Below are 21,101 nucleotides of genomic sequence, written 5' to 3' on the forward strand. Positions count from 1 at the left end.
AAATATTGATGGACAAAGGCAGAGTAATAGCAGCATATGCCATTATGTCAGCAAAACTATAAGCACATTAAATATTAAATCTGAATAGAAAGTATCTAGAAAGTATTTAGGAGTGGCAGTAATAGATTGTCACAGTGCTAGATGAAAGGCTACTGGCTTTTAAGTAGTCTGATGACTTGAAGATAAAATCAGTTCTTTGGTCTGATTGTCTGTGATTGCATGCAATGGAAGTGTGTGCCAGATGGAGTTTACAGAAGTTTTTTCCAAAGTTTTTTTATTTCCAGTCATGAGCTCCCCTGTTCTCACCAATCTCTGAAGAGCATTGTGGCCAGAGGAAGAGCAGCTACCATACCAAACTGGTCATGCACCAGTCAGAATGCTGTCTATGGGAACCAGTAACAGTTTGCCATGACATCAGAGGAAATGACAAATGTCTTAAACCTCCTCAGGAAGTGGAGGCTCCTCTCAGTACTGTGTCTATGTGGAGGCTCCAGGAGAGTGCCTGGAGTCTCTGGATTCTCTCCACCCCCTGCCCACTGATATGAATATGAGTGTGATCTCTCTGTTCCTTCCTGTAATCCATGATTTTCTTGTTCTTGTTGACATACAGAAAGGGATTGTTGTCTTCACATCATGTTGACAGTTCTCTGACCTCAGGACGTCTTATCACCATTGGTCCCAGGATTTTGTATTATCAGCAAAGTTGAAGACTTTGCAAAGGAAGTCTATGGTAACTCAAATAACTACAAACTCAAATAACTTAAAGAAATATGCAAACCAGCCTGCCCGGCACCAACAAACATGCCATGGTCAAAGTCAGTGAGATCATTTCCCCCCCATTCTGATGTTTGATGTGAACATGAACTTAAAAGATATTGGCCTGTATTAACATTTTCATTGAGTTGTAAAAGAGATTTGCATTTTCAAAAGCTACACTAAACACATCCGTGTGTGTGTGTGTGTGTGTGCATACTGATGTTTACTGGTGTAGTGTGTGAGTTGGGATGTGTCTGAAGGTGGATCGGGGTGCATTGTGTGTGTGTGTGTGTGTGCATACTGATGTTTAGTGGTGTAGTGTGCGAGTTGGAATGTGTCTGAAGGTGGATCGGGGTGCATTGTGTGTGTGTGTGTGTGTGTGTGTGTGTGTGCATACTGATGTTTACTGGTGTAGTGTGTGAGTTGGAATGTGTCTGAAGGTGGATCGGGGTGCATTGTGTGTGTGTGTGTGTGTGTGTGCATACTGATGTTTACTGGTGTAGTGTGTGAGTTGGAATGTGTCTGAAGGTGGATCGGGGTGCATTGGGAGTGTGTGTGTGTGTGTGTGTGTGTGTGTACTGATGTTTAGTGGTGTAGTGTGTGAGTTGGAATGTGTCTGAAGGTGGATCGGGGTGCATTGGGAGTGTGTGTGTGTGTGTGTGTGTACTGATGTTTACTGGTGTAGTGTGTGAGTTGGAATGTGTCTGAAGGTGGATCGGGGTGCACTGTGTGTGTGTGTGTGTGTACTGATGTTTAGTGGTGTAGTGTGTGAGTTGGTATGTGTCTGAAGGTGGATTGGGGTGCATTGGGAGGGTGTGTGTGTGTGTACTGATGTTTAGTGGTGTAGTGTGTGAGTTGGAATGTGTCTGAAGGTGGATCGGGGTGCACTGTGTGTGTGTGTGTGTGTGTGTGTGTGTGTACTGATGTTTAGTGGTGTAGTGTGTGAGTTGGAATGTGTCTGAAGGTGGATCGGGGTGCATTGGGAGGGTGTGTGTGTGTGTACTGATGTGTAGTGTGTGAGTTGGAATGTCTCTGAAGGTGGATCGGGGTGCATTGGGAGTGTGTGTGTGTGTGTGTGTGTGTGTGTGTACTGATGTTTACTGGTGTAGTGTGTGAGTTGGAATGTCTCTGAAGGTGGATCGGGGTGCACTGTGTGTGTGTGTGTGTGTGTGTACTGATGTTTAGTGGTGTAGTGTGTGAGTTGGTATGTGTCTGAAGGTGGATCGGGGTGCATTGGGAGGGTGTGTGTGTGTGTACTGATGTTTAGTGGTGTAGTGTGTGAGTTGGAATGTGTCTGAAGGTGGATCGGGGTGCACTGTGTGTGTGTGTGTGTGTGTACTGATGTTTAGTGGTGTAGTGTGTGAGTTGGAATGTGTCTGAAGGTGGATCGGGGTGCATTGGGAGGGTGTGTGTGTGTGTACTGATGTGTAGTATGTGAGTTGGAATGTCTCTGAAGGTGGATCGGGGTGCATTTGGAGGGTGTGTGTGTGTGTGTGCGTGTGTGTGTGTGTGTGTGTGTACTGATGTGTAGTGTGTGAGTTGGAATGTCTCTGAAGGTGGATCGGGGTGCATTGGGAGGGTGTGTGTGTGTGTACTGATGTGTAGTGTGTGAGTTGGAATGTCTCTGAAGGTGGATCGGGGTGCATTGGGAGTGTGTGTGTGTGTGTGTGTGTGTGTGTGTGTGTACTGATGTTTACTGGTGTAGTGTGTGAGTTGGAATGTGTCTGAAGGTGGATCGGGGTGCACTGTGTGTGTGTGTGTGTGTGTGTGTGTACTGATGTTTAGTGGTGTAGTGTGTGAGTTGGTATGTGTCTGAAGGTGGATCGGGGTGCATTGGGAGGGTGTGTGTGTGTGTACTGATGTTTAGTGGTGTAGTGTGTGAGTTGGAATGTGTCTGAAGGTGGATCGGGGTGCACTGTGTGTGTGTGTGTGTGTGTACTGATGTTTAGTGGTGTAGTGTGTGAGTTGGAATGTGTCTGAAGGTGGATCGGGGTGCATTGGGAGGGTGTGTGTGTGTGTGTGTACTGATGTGTAGTATGTGAGTTGGAATGTCTCTGAAGGTGGATCGGGGTGCATTTGGAGGGTGTGTGTGTGTGTGTGCGTGTGTGTGTGTGTGTGTGTGTACTGATGTGTAGTGTGTGAGTTGGAATGTCTCTGAAGGTGGATCGGGGTGCATTGGGAGGGTGTGTGTGTGTGTGTGTGTGTGTGTACTGATGTGTAGTGTGTGAGTTGGAATGTCTCTGAAGGTGGATCGGGGTGCATTGGGAGGGTGTGTGTGTGTACTGATGTGTAGTATGTGAGTTGGAATGTCTCTGAAGGTGGATCGGGGTGCATTGGGAGGGTGTGTGTGTGTGTGTGTGTGTGTGTACTGATGTGTAGTGTGTGAGTTGGAATGTCTCTGAAGGTGGATTGGGGTGCATTGGGAGGGTGTGTGTGTGTACTGATGTGTAGTATGTGAGTTGGAATGTCTCTGAAGGTGGATCGGGGTGCATTGGGAGGGTATGTGTAGAGCAGCTGTCTCACACACCAAAGATCCGGGAGCTGTGCTAGGGTCCGCGTGCACGCCACAGCCTAGCAACGGCAAAGCACCCTCCCTACCGAGCTGTAAATATCCGGTAAGATCAGTCTCGGGCACGCACAAGGCGGATTTTCGCGTTTCTCACGGTGAGGAGGAGGAGGAGGTAGGCATTGAAACTTTTATTTTTTTTGGTTTGCGTGTCAGGTACAAGTTGAGCTACTCAGAAGCAGAAGAAAGATGAAAGCAACCTGCGTATCGATTTGTTTTAAGCCTAAAATTCGTGTGGATTCCCTGAGGCTAAACGCCACAAGTTTTGTTTACGTTATAGGCATAGTCACGAGCCAGTGTTTGTTACAGACCCTTTTGTATAGTTTTTGGTTTATTTCTTTGCTTGTTTTGTTTTGTTTTATGGCAAGTTGAAAAGCTTCGAGTCCGGTCCAAAACTTGAACCGGGATTAATTAAAAGATTAAAATTTATAAATAAGACACAAAAGCAAAAGCTACAGAGGACTATTTACAAGACCGCACGCGCTCGTGACCGATACAGAGTTTGGAAAGAATATCATTGTGTAAAACGTTTATTGTGTAATTTGACCATGTTGACCACTACGATGGCACACAAAGTACAATCTGGTTTGTCTTTATGAACCCTGTAAGGGACCCTACAACAGAGGGCTTCTTATAGAAAATCTCCCAAGATGATGTGCTTTAGAAAGCTAGAACCATTAACCATACAAAGAAACCCATTTAAAAGAGCTGCCTTGGATATAGATTACAGGACAGATGGGCCATCTGTCATAAAATCAATAAAGTTAGTCCTTATTGAGGCCATTTAGATCCAGACATGGTGCTTGGGTGTTAATTATTCAGGCTGATGTACATAATAAATTTTTTCTTTGGGTTGTTTGAGGTTCATTTGTTCATAAATATTCTTTAAGTATCTGTATCCTAAATCCTTTTGCTGTATCCTAAATCCTTCTGCTACGGTTATACACTCCTACCCAGACAAAAAAAATGTTAAGCGGTTTTTAAGTTTTTAAACTCTGTGGATGTACAAACCCTGACCTAGTCTTTTAGAAAAGTACCATTTCCTCATTCCTTCTGAAATACATCACCAATCCACCTGGACAGTTTCAAAGTATTGCCAGTTTGTATGAAACAATATGGACAAATATATTTTGTTTTTTTCCCGGAAAGCCGTTCTCATATAAGCCACAAATATAGTTTAACGGCTCAGTTCCTTTTTTGGAAAGTGTTTGTTGTTGTTGTTGTTGGTTTGTACCCTCTGGAAAGTCTCAGACTTCACTGAGAGATTTATCAATCAACTTTTCACCTCTACATTAGTCTGAACAATAAAATTAAGGATTTGATGAAGAAAGCATTATTTAACAGGCAAAAGTGAATTCAATGAACAAAAGACAGTTAAGTCATTAACGATGTCTTGAGGTTTAGTGATGATGTCTTGTTTTTATGTGTGATAATGCTGGTTGCCTCTGGTTGCTGACTGGTCATTGGACTTCACATGTATCTGGAGAAAAGCTGCTTGTGATCCATGTTAAAACAACTCCATGCGATATGAAATCTTAATGCGTAACTCTTCACTGGACACCGAGAAGATCTGCTTGCAGTATTTGCATTGTATTTGTAATGTTATAGAAGATCGGTTTAGCGTGCATTTCAAATACTCCCTCACACTTCTGCCCTCTTCCTCTTCCGCAACAACTCCTGCAATATAGCCCACATGCAAACTCTGCTCTCATCATGCAGTGTTAGCTAAGCACAAGAACAGGCTACTTATGAGGAACTAGTCTCCTGAACGTAACCACAAATACGTTTGACACTTATTACAAGCTTCGTCAACAAGCAGGTGATATTTAATACATTCTGCTGCTTCTTTGAACTTCTCGATTGCAGACACACTCCAGTGTTAAGGGTCTGCCATCCAACCCCATCATACATGCTCACCTGTTTGCAGAAGCATATGCTCAAACAGAGCTAGCATTTAAACAAGGCCTCTTGTTCCATTCAGAACAATGACCGTCCATCTACGCTTTTTTGTTATGTAATATCTGCACCTCTAGAGAGGAGTCGTGCCCAGAGAACTCTGCTCGCTCGCTCTAATGGCTCAGCACATTTTGTTCGGGGGTCTGTCGCCATGGAGACACACCTTGCCAAAGGCCAGCTGAGCGCTGCATAGCCCTGAATGATCAGGATGGAAGGAGGAGGAAAAGGGTGGAGAGAGAGAGAGAGAGAGAGAGAGAGAGAGAGAAGTAGGGTGGATAAGGGAGGGCTGGATGAGAGGATTTCTCTTCTCTCTGTCAAGCTCTGCTTGTAATAGGGGTGTCTAGCTTTTTTGGAGATGATAGACTCAGGAGGTTATACTCAGAGGGTAACAAAGTATTCAGATTTCAGATTAATTGACTGCATATGTTAGATTGTTTAGGAAACGTTTAGCTAGAATGCTGATAGTCAGATTACACGTGAGAATCAAATGCAATTTCAGGAAACTGGATAGGAGTTTCTAATAATGTTTGAGTGAGGCACGATAACCTGTTGTTTAACGTTTTAACGTCTCATGTCCCCTAGATGGCGACGGTGAATGACTCGCGCCTGCTGCAGCAGCCCTCTCAGAAGGACGCAGCTGATCAGAACTTTGATTATATGTTCAAGCTACTGATTATTGGCAACAGCAGCGTGGGAAAAACCAGCTTCCTGTTCCGTTACGCCGATGACTCCTTCACCTCGGCCTTCGTCAGCACCGTAGGCATCGACTTCAAGGTCAAAACTGTCTTCCGCAACAACAAGCGGATCAAGCTACAAATCTGGGTATGTTTGAGTGCACGTGAATTAATCGTTTCTCTCAAACTTTTATAGTTATTATGTAGATGTATCTATATTATCTGTGTAAAAATAGGATTGTCTTTGGCATCTTTTGTTCATGTTGGAGCTTGAGGAGTCTGAGACTAAGACACTGTTTTGTTTTATTGCCTGTAGACTCAACTAGAATTCTGCAGAAATCCTTTTAGGATTTCTCAAAGAAATAACAATGTCGTCTCTTTTTTTAAATAAATTTGGTCATAGATGTAACTGCTTTAGACGAAATGTTTTTACAACGAGTAACGGATATATACAAAACCCAAAGGGAGGTCACTGAAGAGTTTTCTTTAGGACACTCCTACTTGGGTTATTATCACAGATACAAAGATCTGGCTCCTATTCCCTTGCTTTAACTGGAACATGGCTATAATATTTAGAGAATGCACACACAGGGACAGTGCTGTGATTTTCAATCAAACCTCTAATTAACATACAAGCTGATTTTTGTAGACCATAAACACTTATAATCCTGATAGAACAACCTTACAAAGAAAAAGATCTCTAATGTGATGCATCATAGCGTTCATTTTTTTGCGCCTTTTTCTTAGCCACAAATCATCACTTATCTGAAATCAGTATTGTTCACTCAGGCCTTTCTGTTTTCTTCCTGTCAGCTACAGTGAAGTTGAAATATAATACTGGACACTAACTTAATGATTGCTTAGCACAGCAATGAATCAAATCAAGCATTAGCCTAGTTTTAATTAAGAATTTTTTATTCGAATTGTAATATGGTGCCAAGTGAACTCTATACTGCTGGGAATGAACTATTTATAATAACAATGTAGGCAAAATCGCTGCCATTACTCATTAATTTTAGCTCTTTACATAGATGACTTAAATTAACACAAAAAATTTTTTTGCTTTTCTGCCAAAGACAAGATTGCACATGCATGATCCTGAGGCATCTGTGCAGGTTTGGTTTAATCAGTAGTTTAATTTGGTTATTTAGAAGCAACAAATCAGCAGGTGCTATCTGGTGTGCAAGAACCCCAGGAGTTACATACCAACTGCTTCATATATCAGGTGTATGAAACTAATATGAATTCATGGTTGTACATCTAACTAGAAGGACAAAAATGCAACCCTCTCCTACATCACCATTATTACTTCTGTTAATGGATCAAAATAATGGATCTAAGATAAATACAAACAAAATGATTTACGAGTATATAGTTTTTACTTATTCGCAGCATCTGTTGTGTTTTGAACTCTTCCCTTGAGGTCAAATTTCAGGAAAAAACCCTTAAACCTGGATCACATTTAATAATCTGAACACACACAATGATAAAACAATAACAAGACAAATATCAGATCTTTTCTCTTTGGCTAATTGCTGCATTGTTTTAGTTTCTTGTTTATTGTAGGCCATCAAACACAACGTTGTAGCAGGCTTTAATGATGTGAAACTGCTCGTGTGTATTAGCATGCTTTCACTGCTGCTTGAATGCTACTTTGTGATCAGGATGTGGGTCACATTTGTCCCCAGGGAAAGTTAGAATCTCTAATTTGTTGTGTTTTCGAATGATTTCTCTTTCTTCATCTGACTCTGTGAAATATGGTACAACATTATAGACGTTTTCTCTACACACAGCATATACTGTTAGTGTGCAAATACATCCAAATCCCTTTACCTTTTACTGTTAATCCCATAATTTGAAATATTAGGTGTACTTTAAGCTTATCCACAAAGCTGTATATTACAGTGGAGCAGTAGTAGCAGGTAGGATAATTGATTACACTCTCTCGCAGCCAGATGAAGTAAAGTGGCAATGCTTGCAGACCCTCAGTGAGTCCAGAGCCTCCTTAATGTGCTCAGTGGCATCAATCCAAAGATGAAATGGCCTGTTGTTTGCTTGCACTACCTTTTTCAGGGGGCCCAAAAAAAGGTTGGCATGAATTGCTTCCTGACCAAACCACACCTCTGCTCGTTTCTTTTCTAATGCCAGGAAGCGTAGTTGGCAAAGGTCATCAAGAGTTATCAGCAGCTGTGGTTTGCCTCGACGCTTTTCCACTAACTCTTTGATTTCCACAGGAATCTTTTGTAGATGTAAGAGATTAGGCCATGACTCATACTCACAGCCTTTCAATGAGGAACACAGCACAAGTACTTTCGCTTTGCTCCACTGACCAGTATTGTACTGAGAAATTTGCAAGAAAGTATACATACCTACATAAATTCTTTTGGTATCCTTATGAAAATTATTTTACTCTACATATTTATGCCAATATTATGCCTCACATACTTTTCAAGATGTGGATTCAGTCACAAATAAGCTTTAAATAATTTGAGCATTTTCATCACCTGTGTGTGTGTGTGTGTGTGTGTGTGTGTGTCAGAAACCTATGTTGATAGATGGACATGATATGGAAAGGCCAGTTTTATGCAAAGTGCCATAAAGTAAAAGTGTTTATCCAAACATGGTCTCTCATGCATGTAGACATGCCTGCTAATTGAAGTGTCCACAGGAAACAGGATATGACACGTTTGTTAGCCACAATGACATTTAAACTATTGAATTGTCTGTCATCATAGAGCATTATCACGGAAAACCGGTGTCCTATTTTCTCTTTAATTGGAACTAAGCTATAGTAATGCTATAGGCAAATTATGCATGTTTGCGTGTGTGTGTGTAGTTTACCTATAACAAACTAATACTACTCCTACTAACACAGCTTAGTGTGTCAGTTACAAATATTTTGTTATTAAGTGTAATAAGTATTTATTGCAGTGCAGTCTTAATGTGACACACACATACAGGGGTTTGATGTCCAGCCTGAGTGATGCACTATGGCATTATAGTTACCCGAGAAACCTTTCCTCTCCCTCTTTCGTATGCAAATGAGGGTGCCAGACCAGGTTTCCAGGCGACAGTGGGATAGTTGCCGTGCCAACCCCTTACCTGTCTGATTTCAGCTCTTCTATTTCGTAATTACTTTAGGCACAAAAGTCTCTGATGTCAGATTTGAGCTGATAATTCAGTGTCCAGTGTTTACAACCATTCGTTACTTGATTACGTCTGGATAGAGACGATAAATATATGATAAATAAATTTACTTAAAATACAATACATTAGATTGAAGTTTAAACTGCTTAAAGCACTTTGAGATTAATTTTAACCAAAGCCGCATTGCTTTAAGCCAAATCGGAAAGCGAAACCTCTACTTTATGCTTTAACGCACGTGATACATGGATGAACACATCAAAGTTTTTACCAAAATTTAAGTGGGTTAATTTCCACTTTTGTATTGAAACTTTAGGACACCCTGTAGATGGAAAAAGTGTATCAGTTGTACACACTGGTGACAAATTAAGGTGTAAGGTGATGCACCATGAACTAGACCAGAACTCCCCCAATGCACCTTAGCACAGATTTCTACAACTCTCTGAAGAGCACCATTCTTCTAAAAGATATTCCCTTTTTCCCATTTTTATGATTGTGGTGGAGAGTGCATGGGTTTTTGCATTGCGCTGCTGTGACACAATTGGCTGATTCTATAACTGCATAAATGTGGAGGTGTACAAGTGTTCCTATAAAAGTGGACAATGAGTGTATAGTCATAGATTAAAACACACAGAATAAAGTGCAGGTGCAGAATGTTTACAATTTTTAATAACATTTATACTTTTAAAAAATGCTTATATTAATTATTATTTTATATATTGAGATATTCATTGATGGAGACTTCAAAGCACTTTTGTATGTCACTCTGAATAAGGCCATGTGCCAAATGCCATAAATGTAAATATATTGCGTCATTTATCATTTATGGTGTCATTTATCATGTCATTTATCCTTTCAGTCAGTGTAACACTGGAAAATTAGAAGTGGCTGCCCTCTGCTGGTTTCCAGTTGCATTTACCTCACCATATTCTTCCCAGCTTCCAGTTTAGAAGTAGGCCTAGCTGCTTAAACTTATGATTCAACATGTTTAAATCCCTTAACCATCATAAACAACACAGAGCTTTGTGATGAAAATGGATCAAGCGTTATTTTATCTACCCACAGTTATATTGTGAAAGCAGACGAGTTGCAATGTGTTGTGCTGCATTCTGTATTTGACGTGGCTTTGTGTTTGTTTTGTTTTAGGACACAGCAGGACAGGAGCGCTACCGAACCATCACTACAGCATATTACAGAGGAGCCATGGGCTTTCTGCTAATGTATGACATCACCAACCAAGACTCATTTAATGCTGTACAGGACTGGTAAGTGAGGGACAAAGGGAAGAAGAAGAAAGAGGATACCTGTACAAATCAGGGACAGATCAGTATATCCTGAGCTTCTAGGCAGAGTTCCCCGTCCCACACCAGTACACACTAACTAAACTAATGCAAGGAGCCCTGACCACCTTGCCCCAAACTCGCACAATCCGGGGGTTTTTAAGGGCTTAACTGACTACTCAGTGGTTACAAATTCGGACCCAGCTCTCAATTGACACAACGAAAAGCATCCACCCTATCTTCAGCAGACTGCAACAGAATCCTAGCGATGCTGCAGCCATCTGTTCCCACAAGCTATAGGTCCTGCATTCTGGTTAAGGGGAATTTCATATTCCCTCCCCTGTCAGTCATAATGACATTAGCCAGTAGTGAATGTCCATGTGCTAATATGCAGAAGAGGGCAGATAGTGCTTTCCTTGTGGTGTATTATGCTGCCCTGTGACACAGCATGAGCAACAATTCAAATAGTTGTGATTGGCTGGCTTCACACTTGGCAGAGAGGACATTGGGAGGACGTTAAGCTTCATCCTTCCGGTTTTCAGTCGCATGATGACAAAATTAAAATGAGAAATGAGGGAGAAATTCAGGCTCATGCACACTTTTCTGAATTTATTTCAGTTTCAGTGACTTTACATTCATTGGCTGTGTTGCAGCAAAGTGGCCTAATGATTGTCTTCAAATGTCTGCTTATTGAGGCAGAGATCTGATGGCCCTAATGTCCAGGGCCACTTTGGAGTATCAAATTGTCAATAGTCCAATCCAACTCAATAATCTATGTACAGAAAGTGGTCCATGTTTAATCTACATAGTTGACTGAGTTAACCAAAAGAGTACCTATACAGTAGATTATACAGTAGAACAGGAGTGAGAGAATTGTCTATATGCATTGCAGATAGTTTGCAATAAGATAACTTAATAAGCTGTTTTCCCTCTTCTGTGTGTGTTTCCTTTAGGGCTACCCAGATTAAGACATACTCTTGGGACAATGCACAAGTGATCCTGGTGGGGAATAAGTGTGATCTAGAGGATGACCGACTTATTCCAACAGAAGACAGCCAGAGACTAGCTGATGAACTAGGTGATTATATATTTGTATCCTGACACACTAAATATGGCAAACAGACCACACCCACATCTTTGCACAAATGGCTATGTAAACATACAAAATTTCACTAAATTACTTGAATAGTACATCAATAGTATATATTGTAGTTCCACCTTTCCTTTCTTCCAGGATTCCAGTTCTTTGAAGCCAGTGCGAAAGACAACATCAACGTGAAGCAGGTGTTTGAGCGGTTGGTGGATGTAATCTGTGAGAAAATGAACGAAACTATGGAGGGAGACGGTGGTCCACTCAGCAGCCTCAAAGACTCCAACATGCAGGACTCTTCCACTGAAGGACCTGGCAGCTGTGCCTGTTAAAATACCAACCCCACACCACCTTACTTCCATTCCACCCTACAAACTGCACCCTTGTCTCTGTGTCCCTGCAAAACACCCGTCTTCAGAGACTTCAGTCTAGCTGTCTGACTAAGACTCGCTGTTCTGGATGGAGACATGTTCTGATTCAGATTCTGTAAACCTTTCTCACATTTCTTTCGTAGCTGTGAAGCCAGTATTCTTACACAAATTCATTTGGCCAATCAGGTGAAAGTGTATATAGTCTGAACAGCAGTCTATTTGCATGATGCCTCATTTATAAGCATTACTTACTGCTAAGAGAAAAGGGGTGTTTTGGGATTTAGCTACGGTCATGGTAGGTGCAGAACTTGAACATGAGCTAAGGTGCAGAGTGCATTAAATCAATCAAAATATTCTTAAACCTTGTTGCAGCTCACTTTAACTCCTCTCATAACTGCACTAAGAAACGCACAAGCTGTTAGAGATCTGTGTGCTAGCAGCTTACAGAGATAAACATCTATCCATCCACACTCATCCATTCCTTCTAAGCCCTCACACTCTCTCTATGTTGTCTCTCCTCTGAAAAATTAAAAAAGAACATTTGGGAGAGCTCTGTGGCTTAGCCCACAATGGATGTGTTTATGTCACATGCAAGCTGATAGCCCCATTTTTTCAACTGCCAACGAGACTTGGACAGCATATTGTCTGTTTTGTTAAAAACTTTAGGTTTTACAGGAACCACATGTCGATGCACAAAGCATGAAAAACAAATGAAGACAAGAGGAAGTAAAATTTAGATAAATGTGACCATGTTACATTTCATGTCAAATATTTTTTTAATGGGAATGGGGAATGTGTTTGTCCTAGCAAATATTTATAGTAAAATGCTGCATGTGACTCATCATATAAACTTATATGAATATTCTGAACCTGGTACACTAAGTATTGAATACCTTAAACTCTTCCTGCTTTTTTTATTTCACTTACAAAGCATACAGTTAAATGACAATTGTTTTCATTTCAGTATAAAGCCAGTCTGTCTTTTTTTAAGTATTACATTAATATACAATTTGCTGTTTTTGTGGTTAAATCATCACTGCATTCAGGCAGTAGTGCATAAGAAAGATCAGATGTATATGCTTAGGGCTTATGTGGGCTTAGGGTTATGTGTGTCACATGTTTTGCACTTAAACCTTTTATTTGTTACCTGTGTTTACTTGCCTCCATATCATTCATCACTCTTGTGAAGTACAGAACAGAAACCACCGCTGTGTGTCTGAATCATTTAGTAAGTGAGAATGTGTAGATTACATGACTTTCTATATTCAGGGACTGCTCTAAAACCTGCAATATGGTAATGACTCAGGCTCTACTCATCTTTATATTTGTACTAAATGATCGTGTGCACAGCTAGTGGCATCACTGAGAAAGAATTGGCTTTTATATATATATATATAAAAATGTAACCTGGTTGTTGTGATAACAGAAACGAGCCAAAACTCTGCAGCATCTCATCTAACCTCCACCCCTTCCCTCTCCTTTTTCTCTATCAATTGCCAAACATACAGTTAACTGTTATGATCCGTTGGCACCACTAAGCAGAGATACTCTGGTCTCAAGTTTTTCTTAAATCTGTTTTTTTTTTCCTTTTCTTTTCTTTTTTGGTCCTGTAATGTCTCATACATATTCCACCATTAATAAAGCTCATAATTACTCACATGGTAACGAAACTAGTCGACTTTTTATTAACTCTAGGTCTTTACTGGTGGGTTTTTTTCTACCTTTGGTGAAGAAATTTGGGGTACAGTGGGCCACTGATAACATCTGATTTACGACTGTACGTCACATGGCTGCCATGCTGTGTTTTATCTAAACATCCAGAGAAGTGCACATGACAGCAAGAGCTTCCTGCAGCATGTGTTGTTTTTTTTTGGTAGCCACCGGTAATCCACAACCTCCTGAGGCACATAAGACACAATTGTTCTCTACATTTCTGTCAATCCAGTAGCTGGAACAAAGTCTGGTCTTCTGATAAGTTAAAACATCCAGCAACTACTGTTTGTAGTGTTTCAGATGTAAAACATACTTATTCAACATGACCTATTAATTCTTCTAGTCAAATATACTTTTTATTATTTACAATAAATGCATTAAATGGTCAAGAATATGTGGACACCTGACATGGAACCCATTTAAAAATATTGGCATTAACATGGAGTTGCCTCCTAGTTTACTACTAAAGCAGCTTATGCTTCTCACTAGGTTCTGGGGTGCGTCTGTAAGAATTTCTGTGGTTGAAGTTCAACCACAGAAGCAATAGTGAAATTGGGCACTGATGTCAAGAGAGGAGATCTTGGTGTTTCCAGTTCCAGTTCATCTCGAAGGTGCTCAGTGTGGTTGAGGTCAGGGCTCTGTGCAGGGAAACTTGTTCAGCTGTGTTATTCCACATCAACAGGTTTGGGTCCCTTAACTCCACTGAAGGGAAATTGCTATGCTAGACTGTTTGTGAAATTATAAATTGATTTAAAACTATAAAAGTTTTGAAAGTTAATCTTTCTTTCTTTCTTTCTTTCTTTCTTTCTTTATTTATTTATTTATTTAAATTCCTAGAATTATAAAGGCGTTTTGCTAGATAAGGGAACAATACTCAATATTATAGATTATAGATTGATTTGTCATTTGCTTGCTCTTGGACAGAAAATTAAAGTTTATTCCCAGGTTTAAGAGGGTTATGTTAGTGCAAAGCAAATATTAATTGTTTCTATAAACCTTGGTCTGTTTTTCACTGAACTGTATGGTGCTTGTGTACAACTCAGCAGAATTCCAGTTTAATATGGGTGTCATTATTTAAAAAAAAAAATGGCGATGTGCGGTTGAACAATAAGATGGATTTCTGGCACTGTTGGGGCGGGGTAAGCTGGCTCCATCTGCCTTTATCTGTGCGTTAAGGGCGCTCTCGGCCAGGCGATAACGCGCAATGAGCGCAAAACAAGCGCGCCTGATACATGCTGATAAGAAGGACCGGTTACAGACCAGTGAGACTCTTGCGCTCTGTACACTCTGTACTCACTCTCTCTGCACTGCCTCTGAGCCTCCCAAGTGTCCACTCTCACCAATACACCTGTACATTTCGAGTATATTTATAGCTCATAAATACTTCATGAACCACATTTCTTTTAGGAAAATATTTTTTTTTCTCTATATCGCAGGACGCCAGATCATCACATGCTGTTTACTTAATCGTTTTGCCGCCATCACAGACTTTATACGCTCAAGTTAAGCCCCGCCCACAAACAACTTCGGGCAAACAAAGATACTTCAAAGCCCCGCCTCCTTATTAGTGTAAGAAAAAAAAAGAGTAAACACTTCAGTTGCGCGTATTTGCGCTTTTATCTGACACGACGCACACCCGGTGGGCTATCTCAGGGGACATGATGTACAGAGGACAACACGACGGACAACGGTAACTGCGTAATTATGCAGAGGAACAGAAAGCGACACCGCTTTTGTTCTACATGACCAAAAAATGTCCAATGACAGGATAAAGATCCTGGTGTTGTGCGCGCTTTCCTGGGGTTTAATCGCGAACGCGGGGCAGAATTTTGAAAGCAAAGGTAGGGCGCGATTTTATCTGTATTTTAAAAGTGGTAACTTAATTATTAATTAGTTATTCATCTCCAATTGTTGTGTAAAGATATGGCGCATAGTTTCATCAGCATGAACAGTAATGTCAGTAAAAATGTCATTTGACAGTTATTCAGTTGCTTCATGATGAGCAGGACAACATTAAATGCTTTTCTGAGACTCTGAAGGACTTCGCCTGTTTCTGGGAAGAGGAGAGGGAAAATAGTTACAACCAACAACCATTCACCTTCACATACCAATACCAGTAAGTAACTGTGAGAATTCCTAACATATAACCATGTGTCAGTTTATCCCATGCAAAAGAATTATCCATACTTTAACTTTCACCTATATACAGGCCATTAATTTTACACTAAAGCAATGATAGATTAAGGATCTGCTTTGTTTGGATATTAAATATTAAAATATCTATTTATTTGTATATCAATCAATCAGTGGGGTCCAAAAGTCTGAAAGCACTAGTGAAAATTATTTTATTTTTTAAATTTTATTTTAATGCTTTTATTAGCTGGAATTTTTCATTTTTTTATTTGAAAAAAAAAAATGCATTCATTTTTATTTTATTTTATTTTATTTGTTTTTATTAATTGAAAAACAAATTAAATGAATTTTACATGAATTTACACAAATTTCACAGTCACTTAATATTTTGTATTTACCGTTTTTTGTTTGTTTGTCTTTTTGCTGTATCAGTGTGCACTTTTTTTCAGTGTAGCTGGCATGGACCAAATGAACATTGTGTACAAAGCAGTTAACATGGTCAATATCAAATCATTTGCTGACATTTAAATGGGGACCTAGAAATCTGTAGTTTCTTTGTTTTTAAATCTAAATAAATTCTAAACATTAAACTCTAAAATTTGAAATGAAATAAATAAAACACTAATTTTCAGGGTGGGCTCAGAACTTTGGACCGTATTGTGTGTGTGTGTGTGTATAGATGGCTATAGGCCTTCTCTGTGGTGTGACTATGAGAACATGAATCTAATAAACTCTTTGTGTTTAGGAATGAGAACAGCAGTAAGTGTGCTGTGTCTGAACTGCCTATACATGGAGCTAGTGATAAAAGACTGTTCCTCTGCAATATCCCCAAACCGTTCAGTTTCGTTACCCTCAAGCTCCGGGTGTTTCAGGGGGGAAGAGAACTTTTCAACCGCACCCTCACCACTGAACGTTCTAGTGAGTCCCAGAGCTCCAGTAGATCATTTCTGTTTTACTAGAGGTAATCAAGTTAATTTTTCTCCTCTTGCTTTTTTTTTTCAGTTCTACTAGATCCTCCTACTAACCTGACTGTGGTGAGCACAGGGAAACAAGGGGAACTGATGGTGAGCTGGCTGCCTCCTGCTGTGAAGTACTTTGTTGACAGTCTGATATACGAAATCAGATATGTGGCGAAAGGGATTCCTATGAGGAAGGTAAACATAAAACTGCTCAGCTTTTGGACATTTTATTTCAAGAATACCTTTTCATAATAAAAGTCTTAAAAACCTAGAAAATTAGTTGGATTTACTGCCATCATATCTTGAACCATGCAAAGACAAGCAAACATTTCGGTGTTTGATATCATCACTGAATTTGTCACAGTACAATATGGTATGAATATACCAGTTGTTGAACAGTGCATCTATCCAAATCATCAGATTGTTATATTGTTACTGGAAGTCCAGTTGACCTGGACTTCCAATGAGGAATCTGTTTCTTATTTAGCCCCGAGATGTTTACTAATAACCAGGCACTAATACCATTAATAGGGCTAATGAGTATGGAGTGGACCGTAAACATTTTTTCTCTGTTTCAGGAAATAGTAACCAGCACAAAATTCACCCTGCGTGGCCTTCAACCAAGCAGCAAATACAAGGTGTTAGTCCGTGTCAAACCTGACGGCATCAGCTATGGAGGTTACTGGAGTGCTTGGTCAGATCCTGAGTTTGGGACTACACCCCCAAGTGGTACACATTATTGCTGGTTATTCATTATGGATGAATGAATTTAGTGTCACTATAGTGACCATGCTGCTCTTCTTTTTCATCAGACCCCCTGATTGTGGTACTAGTACTCATCATCTTTCTGATCCTCATCCTGCTGTCTATCACTGTGCTTCTGTCCCACCACAAGTCAGTAAAATACAGTCAGATGCAATATAACATTCTTTTTGTGAAAAAAAAAAGTAGTAATGTTTTATAATCATACATTTGATTAATAATATAATCAAAGTGCAAGTGGAGTCTTATGGAGAATTTGTGTGACCCATTACAGATTCCTGCTAAAGAAACTGTGGCCTGACATCCCTTCTCCTGAGCACAAATTCCCAGGCCTCTTCACAGTCTACAAAGGAGACTTCAAGGTACAGCTATAATGAATTCTTATTGCTTTTGAGTAGTCAACTACATGAAACGATAAAGCACAGACATGTCCTTTACGTTATGTTTAGTAAAAGCAGTCTTGTGTTTTGCTTGAATTCAATTCCTTTTCCTTTTTCTGTCCTCAAATAAGCAAATTGCAGAATCAGAATCAAAATCTTCGCTTGAACAGCATTCATGTTGAAACAAAATGAGTTCAGATGGGACCTACAGAGAAAACTTCATTAACTTTTTTGATTTTACCCTCAGAAATGGCTTGGCCACAGTAGCGGCAGCAGATGGCCAGTTCATGTGTACACAGAGGAGCTTCCTTCCTCTCTGGAGGTGCTGTCTGAAGTCAGTTTAGCCCCACCACTGACAAATCACACATCTCCCCTGAGGTTGGAATCAACCCCTAGAACAGCTGACTTCCTGAGAGAAGAACCACAGAACATAGAAGAAGCAGACAATCAATTTGTGAGACAGGATGTGCATACAGGTTTCACTGACAGATGGCAAGAACCTCCACACAGCCACTGGTTGATGGAGCAGCTGAAGGCTTCTCAGGGGCATCCAGAGATCCTTTCCCATTCATCACTACTTGAGTCACAAGACACCTATGTCACCCTCAACCAGAACTCCCAGCGTGCCCGGGCAGATGTGCAAAGGGATGATAGCTTTGAGGAGTCATTGCCCCTGCAGGTCCTGTTTGCTAGCAATGGGTCCTCCTTGATGGCTTCAGATTCTGACATCGGCTCCCTCCCGCAAAGTTCCGGCTCAGGAACACTTTCATCACAGTCAAGCCTTGAATTTTCAAACAACACATGGCCTCCCAAAGGGCCAGGATATACCTACATGGCTGTGGCAGACTCAGGAGTCTCCATGGACTACAGTCCAATGAGCTTCAGCAGAATAACAGACATGGGGAATGGCACTGTCTATGCCAACGAGTACAAAAATGATATTCCTGGACACAAGCGACCACTCGCTGGTCAACCCATCCAGTATGGATATTGATCAAAAATCTTTCAAAATCAATGTTGAAATACTTGCTTTTGGGAGTCATGCAAAACACTGGATTTTTATCTGCCTAAGGAGATAATGGAGTTTGAACCAGGATGTCTTCACCTCTTCCTTCTCAAACTTTCAGAATGACAATGCAACAATTGTGGAATGTACCTGGATACAGACAGTCACACCTGGATTAATAATAAATAAGCTAACTTTCTCTTCAGTACTACAGGTTTTTGTTAGCTCTGGCAGCAGTTAAAGTTTTAACTATTTTTTTTTACAGAACACCAAATACTACCTGTAGCCTAAAAAAGATTATAATTGTTGTAATTAGTGGCTGGTTTCCAACTCCTATATGTTCTTTTGGAGTTTATATGACTGTGTGTCCATCCATTTTGTGTCTTGAAAGGGTTGTAATAGTAAAATCTGTTGTAAAATATGTAGATACGTTTTTAACTGCCATTAAATGGGTGGTAAATGGAGAAAAATAGTACGATTTTGAAATAGATCACGTGCCATCATTTTTTTCAGTTACAAATACCAAAGCAACGGTGTCATCTAAAAATCTTCCAATCAGTTGAATCGTTGGAGCCAGAAGTTTTAATATTGTGCTTTCCATAAATTTGCAATAGGTATGGTGCAGAATACAGGTATTATTCATCTTTACTGGTACCAAAGAAAGTTTACAAGAGCAGCTGAAACATCACTAAATACCACAAACTTACTTATTTGCGTATTGGATCCTTCAGACTACAAATTCCAGACGAAACTGGGAAGAAAAAGGAACAAAAGCGATCTTTGAAGCATCACATATTTTGTGTATCATACACTATTTATGCCATAAATGTCATGTAAGTAAATAAATATATTCCTACAGTTACAGTTCAAGTCACTTTTATTAAAATTAGTATTTGCAACCTTACAAACTACATGACGAGTCTGAAAAATGTTGTAGTGGTTCTTGTCAAACAATATCATTCTATAGATTCATTAGAACCTACTGTAAATACTACTGTAGCACCCACTCATCTGGTATGTTTCTGAAATAAACAGTCTATATTGTCATTCATTGTAGACGGCAAAAACTACACGTGAAGAATTATTGATTTTGAAGCTTTTTTGGGATCTTTTGCCAGTCTAATGCATTTGTGTAATAAAAGAGCATTCATGAAATTGTATATGTTAACCTTGCCTTTAGAAACTCTTTCAAAAAAAAAAAGAAGCCCTTTGTGAAATTATGTTTTGAAACTGTTAAATGTAAGCAACCCTATATTTTCATACAAAATAAAAAAAAACTCTGTTCTTAAACATGGTTGATGTTTGTTTGAGGTCATTATAGCTTAATTTATTAAGATTAATTAAATAGTCAGACACAGATTCACACACTTTATTTTATAGCTCTCTCTCTCACACACACAAAATATTCAGGTTCCAACATTACTTATACACAGATCAGGCATAACATTATGACCACCTGCCTAATATAGTGTTGGTCCCCGTTTTCCTGCCAACACAGCTCTGACCCGTCCTGCACTGTGTATTCTGACACCTTTCTATCAGAACCAGCATTAATTTCTTCAGCAATTTGATCAACAGTAGCTCGTCTGTTGGATCGGATCACACGGTCCAGCCTTCGCTCCCCACGTGCATCAATGAGCCTTGGCCGCCCATGACCCTGTCACTGGTTCACCACTGTTCCTTCTTTGGACCACTTTTGATAGATACTGACCACTGCAGACCGGGAACACCCCACAAGAGCTGCAGTTCTGGAGATGCTCTGATCCAGTCACCTAGCCATCACAATTTGGCCCTTGTCAAACTCGCTCAAATCCTTATGCTTGCCCATTTTTCCTGCTTCTAACACATCAACTTTGAGGACAAAATGTTCACTTGCTGCCTAACCTATCCCACCCACTAACAGGTGCCATGATGAGGAGATAATCAGTGTTATTCACGTCACCTCTCAGTGGTCATAATGTTATGCCTGATCGGTGTATAAGGTGCATCTCAATCAGCTCCCTAGCTCATGAAGAGGTATAATTTGTAGATGAATTTGGCCACTTGTTTACTCCGGTGCATCCAGTGACATTCTAATTTCCTCATCAATCACTGTAAAACCGAACATATAAAATATTTTAGTTTTATGTGTCATATAAATTGGTCAGCTTAATCACGTTTCTTTCACCAGCCATACTTCAAGCAGAATCAGAAGCTAGCTACTGGATTATTTAAAATGAAAATAAAAAAACACTTAGAAGTCATTAGAATTAAAAAAAAAAAAACATAGAATGTCAGTAAAATTAAAACTCACTTAGTAATCATTTGAGAG

At 40.0% G+C, this 21,101-nt stretch overlaps 2 protein-coding genes across 4 annotated transcripts; both read left to right on the forward strand.

Annotated features, from left to right (window-relative positions):
* Positions 1–3,242: 3,242 nt before the first annotated feature.
* rab3db (RAB3D, member RAS oncogene family, b) lies at positions 3,243–13,494 on the forward strand. Of its 3 annotated transcripts, none has more exons than XM_058375225.1 (5): positions 3,243–3,437; positions 5,861–6,100; positions 10,243–10,361; positions 11,330–11,454; positions 11,611–13,494. In XM_058375225.1, exons 1-5 carry the CDS (start codon positions 3,258–3,260, stop codon positions 11,796–11,798), a joined length of 852 nt encoding a protein of 283 aa, XP_058231208.1. In that variant the 5' UTR covers positions 3,243–3,257; the 3' UTR covers positions 11,799–13,494. The 3 variants fall into 3 exon arrangements, with proteins under 3 accessions (XP_058231208.1, XP_058231217.1, XP_058231224.1); XM_058375234.1 differs by having other exon boundaries at positions 3,243–3,371; XM_058375241.1 differs by lacking the exon at positions 3,243–3,437 and adding an exon at positions 5,523–5,663.
* Positions 13,495–15,073: 1,579 nt separating this feature from the next.
* On the forward strand, positions 15,074–20,080 carry epor (erythropoietin receptor). The gene is made up of 8 exons (XM_058374875.1): positions 15,074–15,391; positions 15,531–15,666; positions 16,429–16,601; positions 16,686–16,837; positions 17,221–17,371; positions 17,455–17,536; positions 17,679–17,766; positions 18,032–20,080. Exons 1-8 carry the CDS (start codon positions 15,304–15,306, stop codon positions 18,776–18,778), a joined length of 1,617 nt encoding a protein of 538 aa, XP_058230858.1. The 5' UTR covers positions 15,074–15,303; the 3' UTR covers positions 18,779–20,080.
* The last annotated feature ends 1,021 nt before the right edge of the window (positions 20,081–21,101 follow it).

Source organism: Hemibagrus wyckioides, linkage group LG02 (assembly GCF_019097595.1).
Source record: "Hemibagrus wyckioides isolate EC202008001 linkage group LG02, SWU_Hwy_1.0, whole genome shotgun sequence".
Taxonomy (NCBI): domain Eukaryota; kingdom Metazoa; phylum Chordata; class Actinopteri; order Siluriformes; family Bagridae; genus Hemibagrus; species Hemibagrus wyckioides.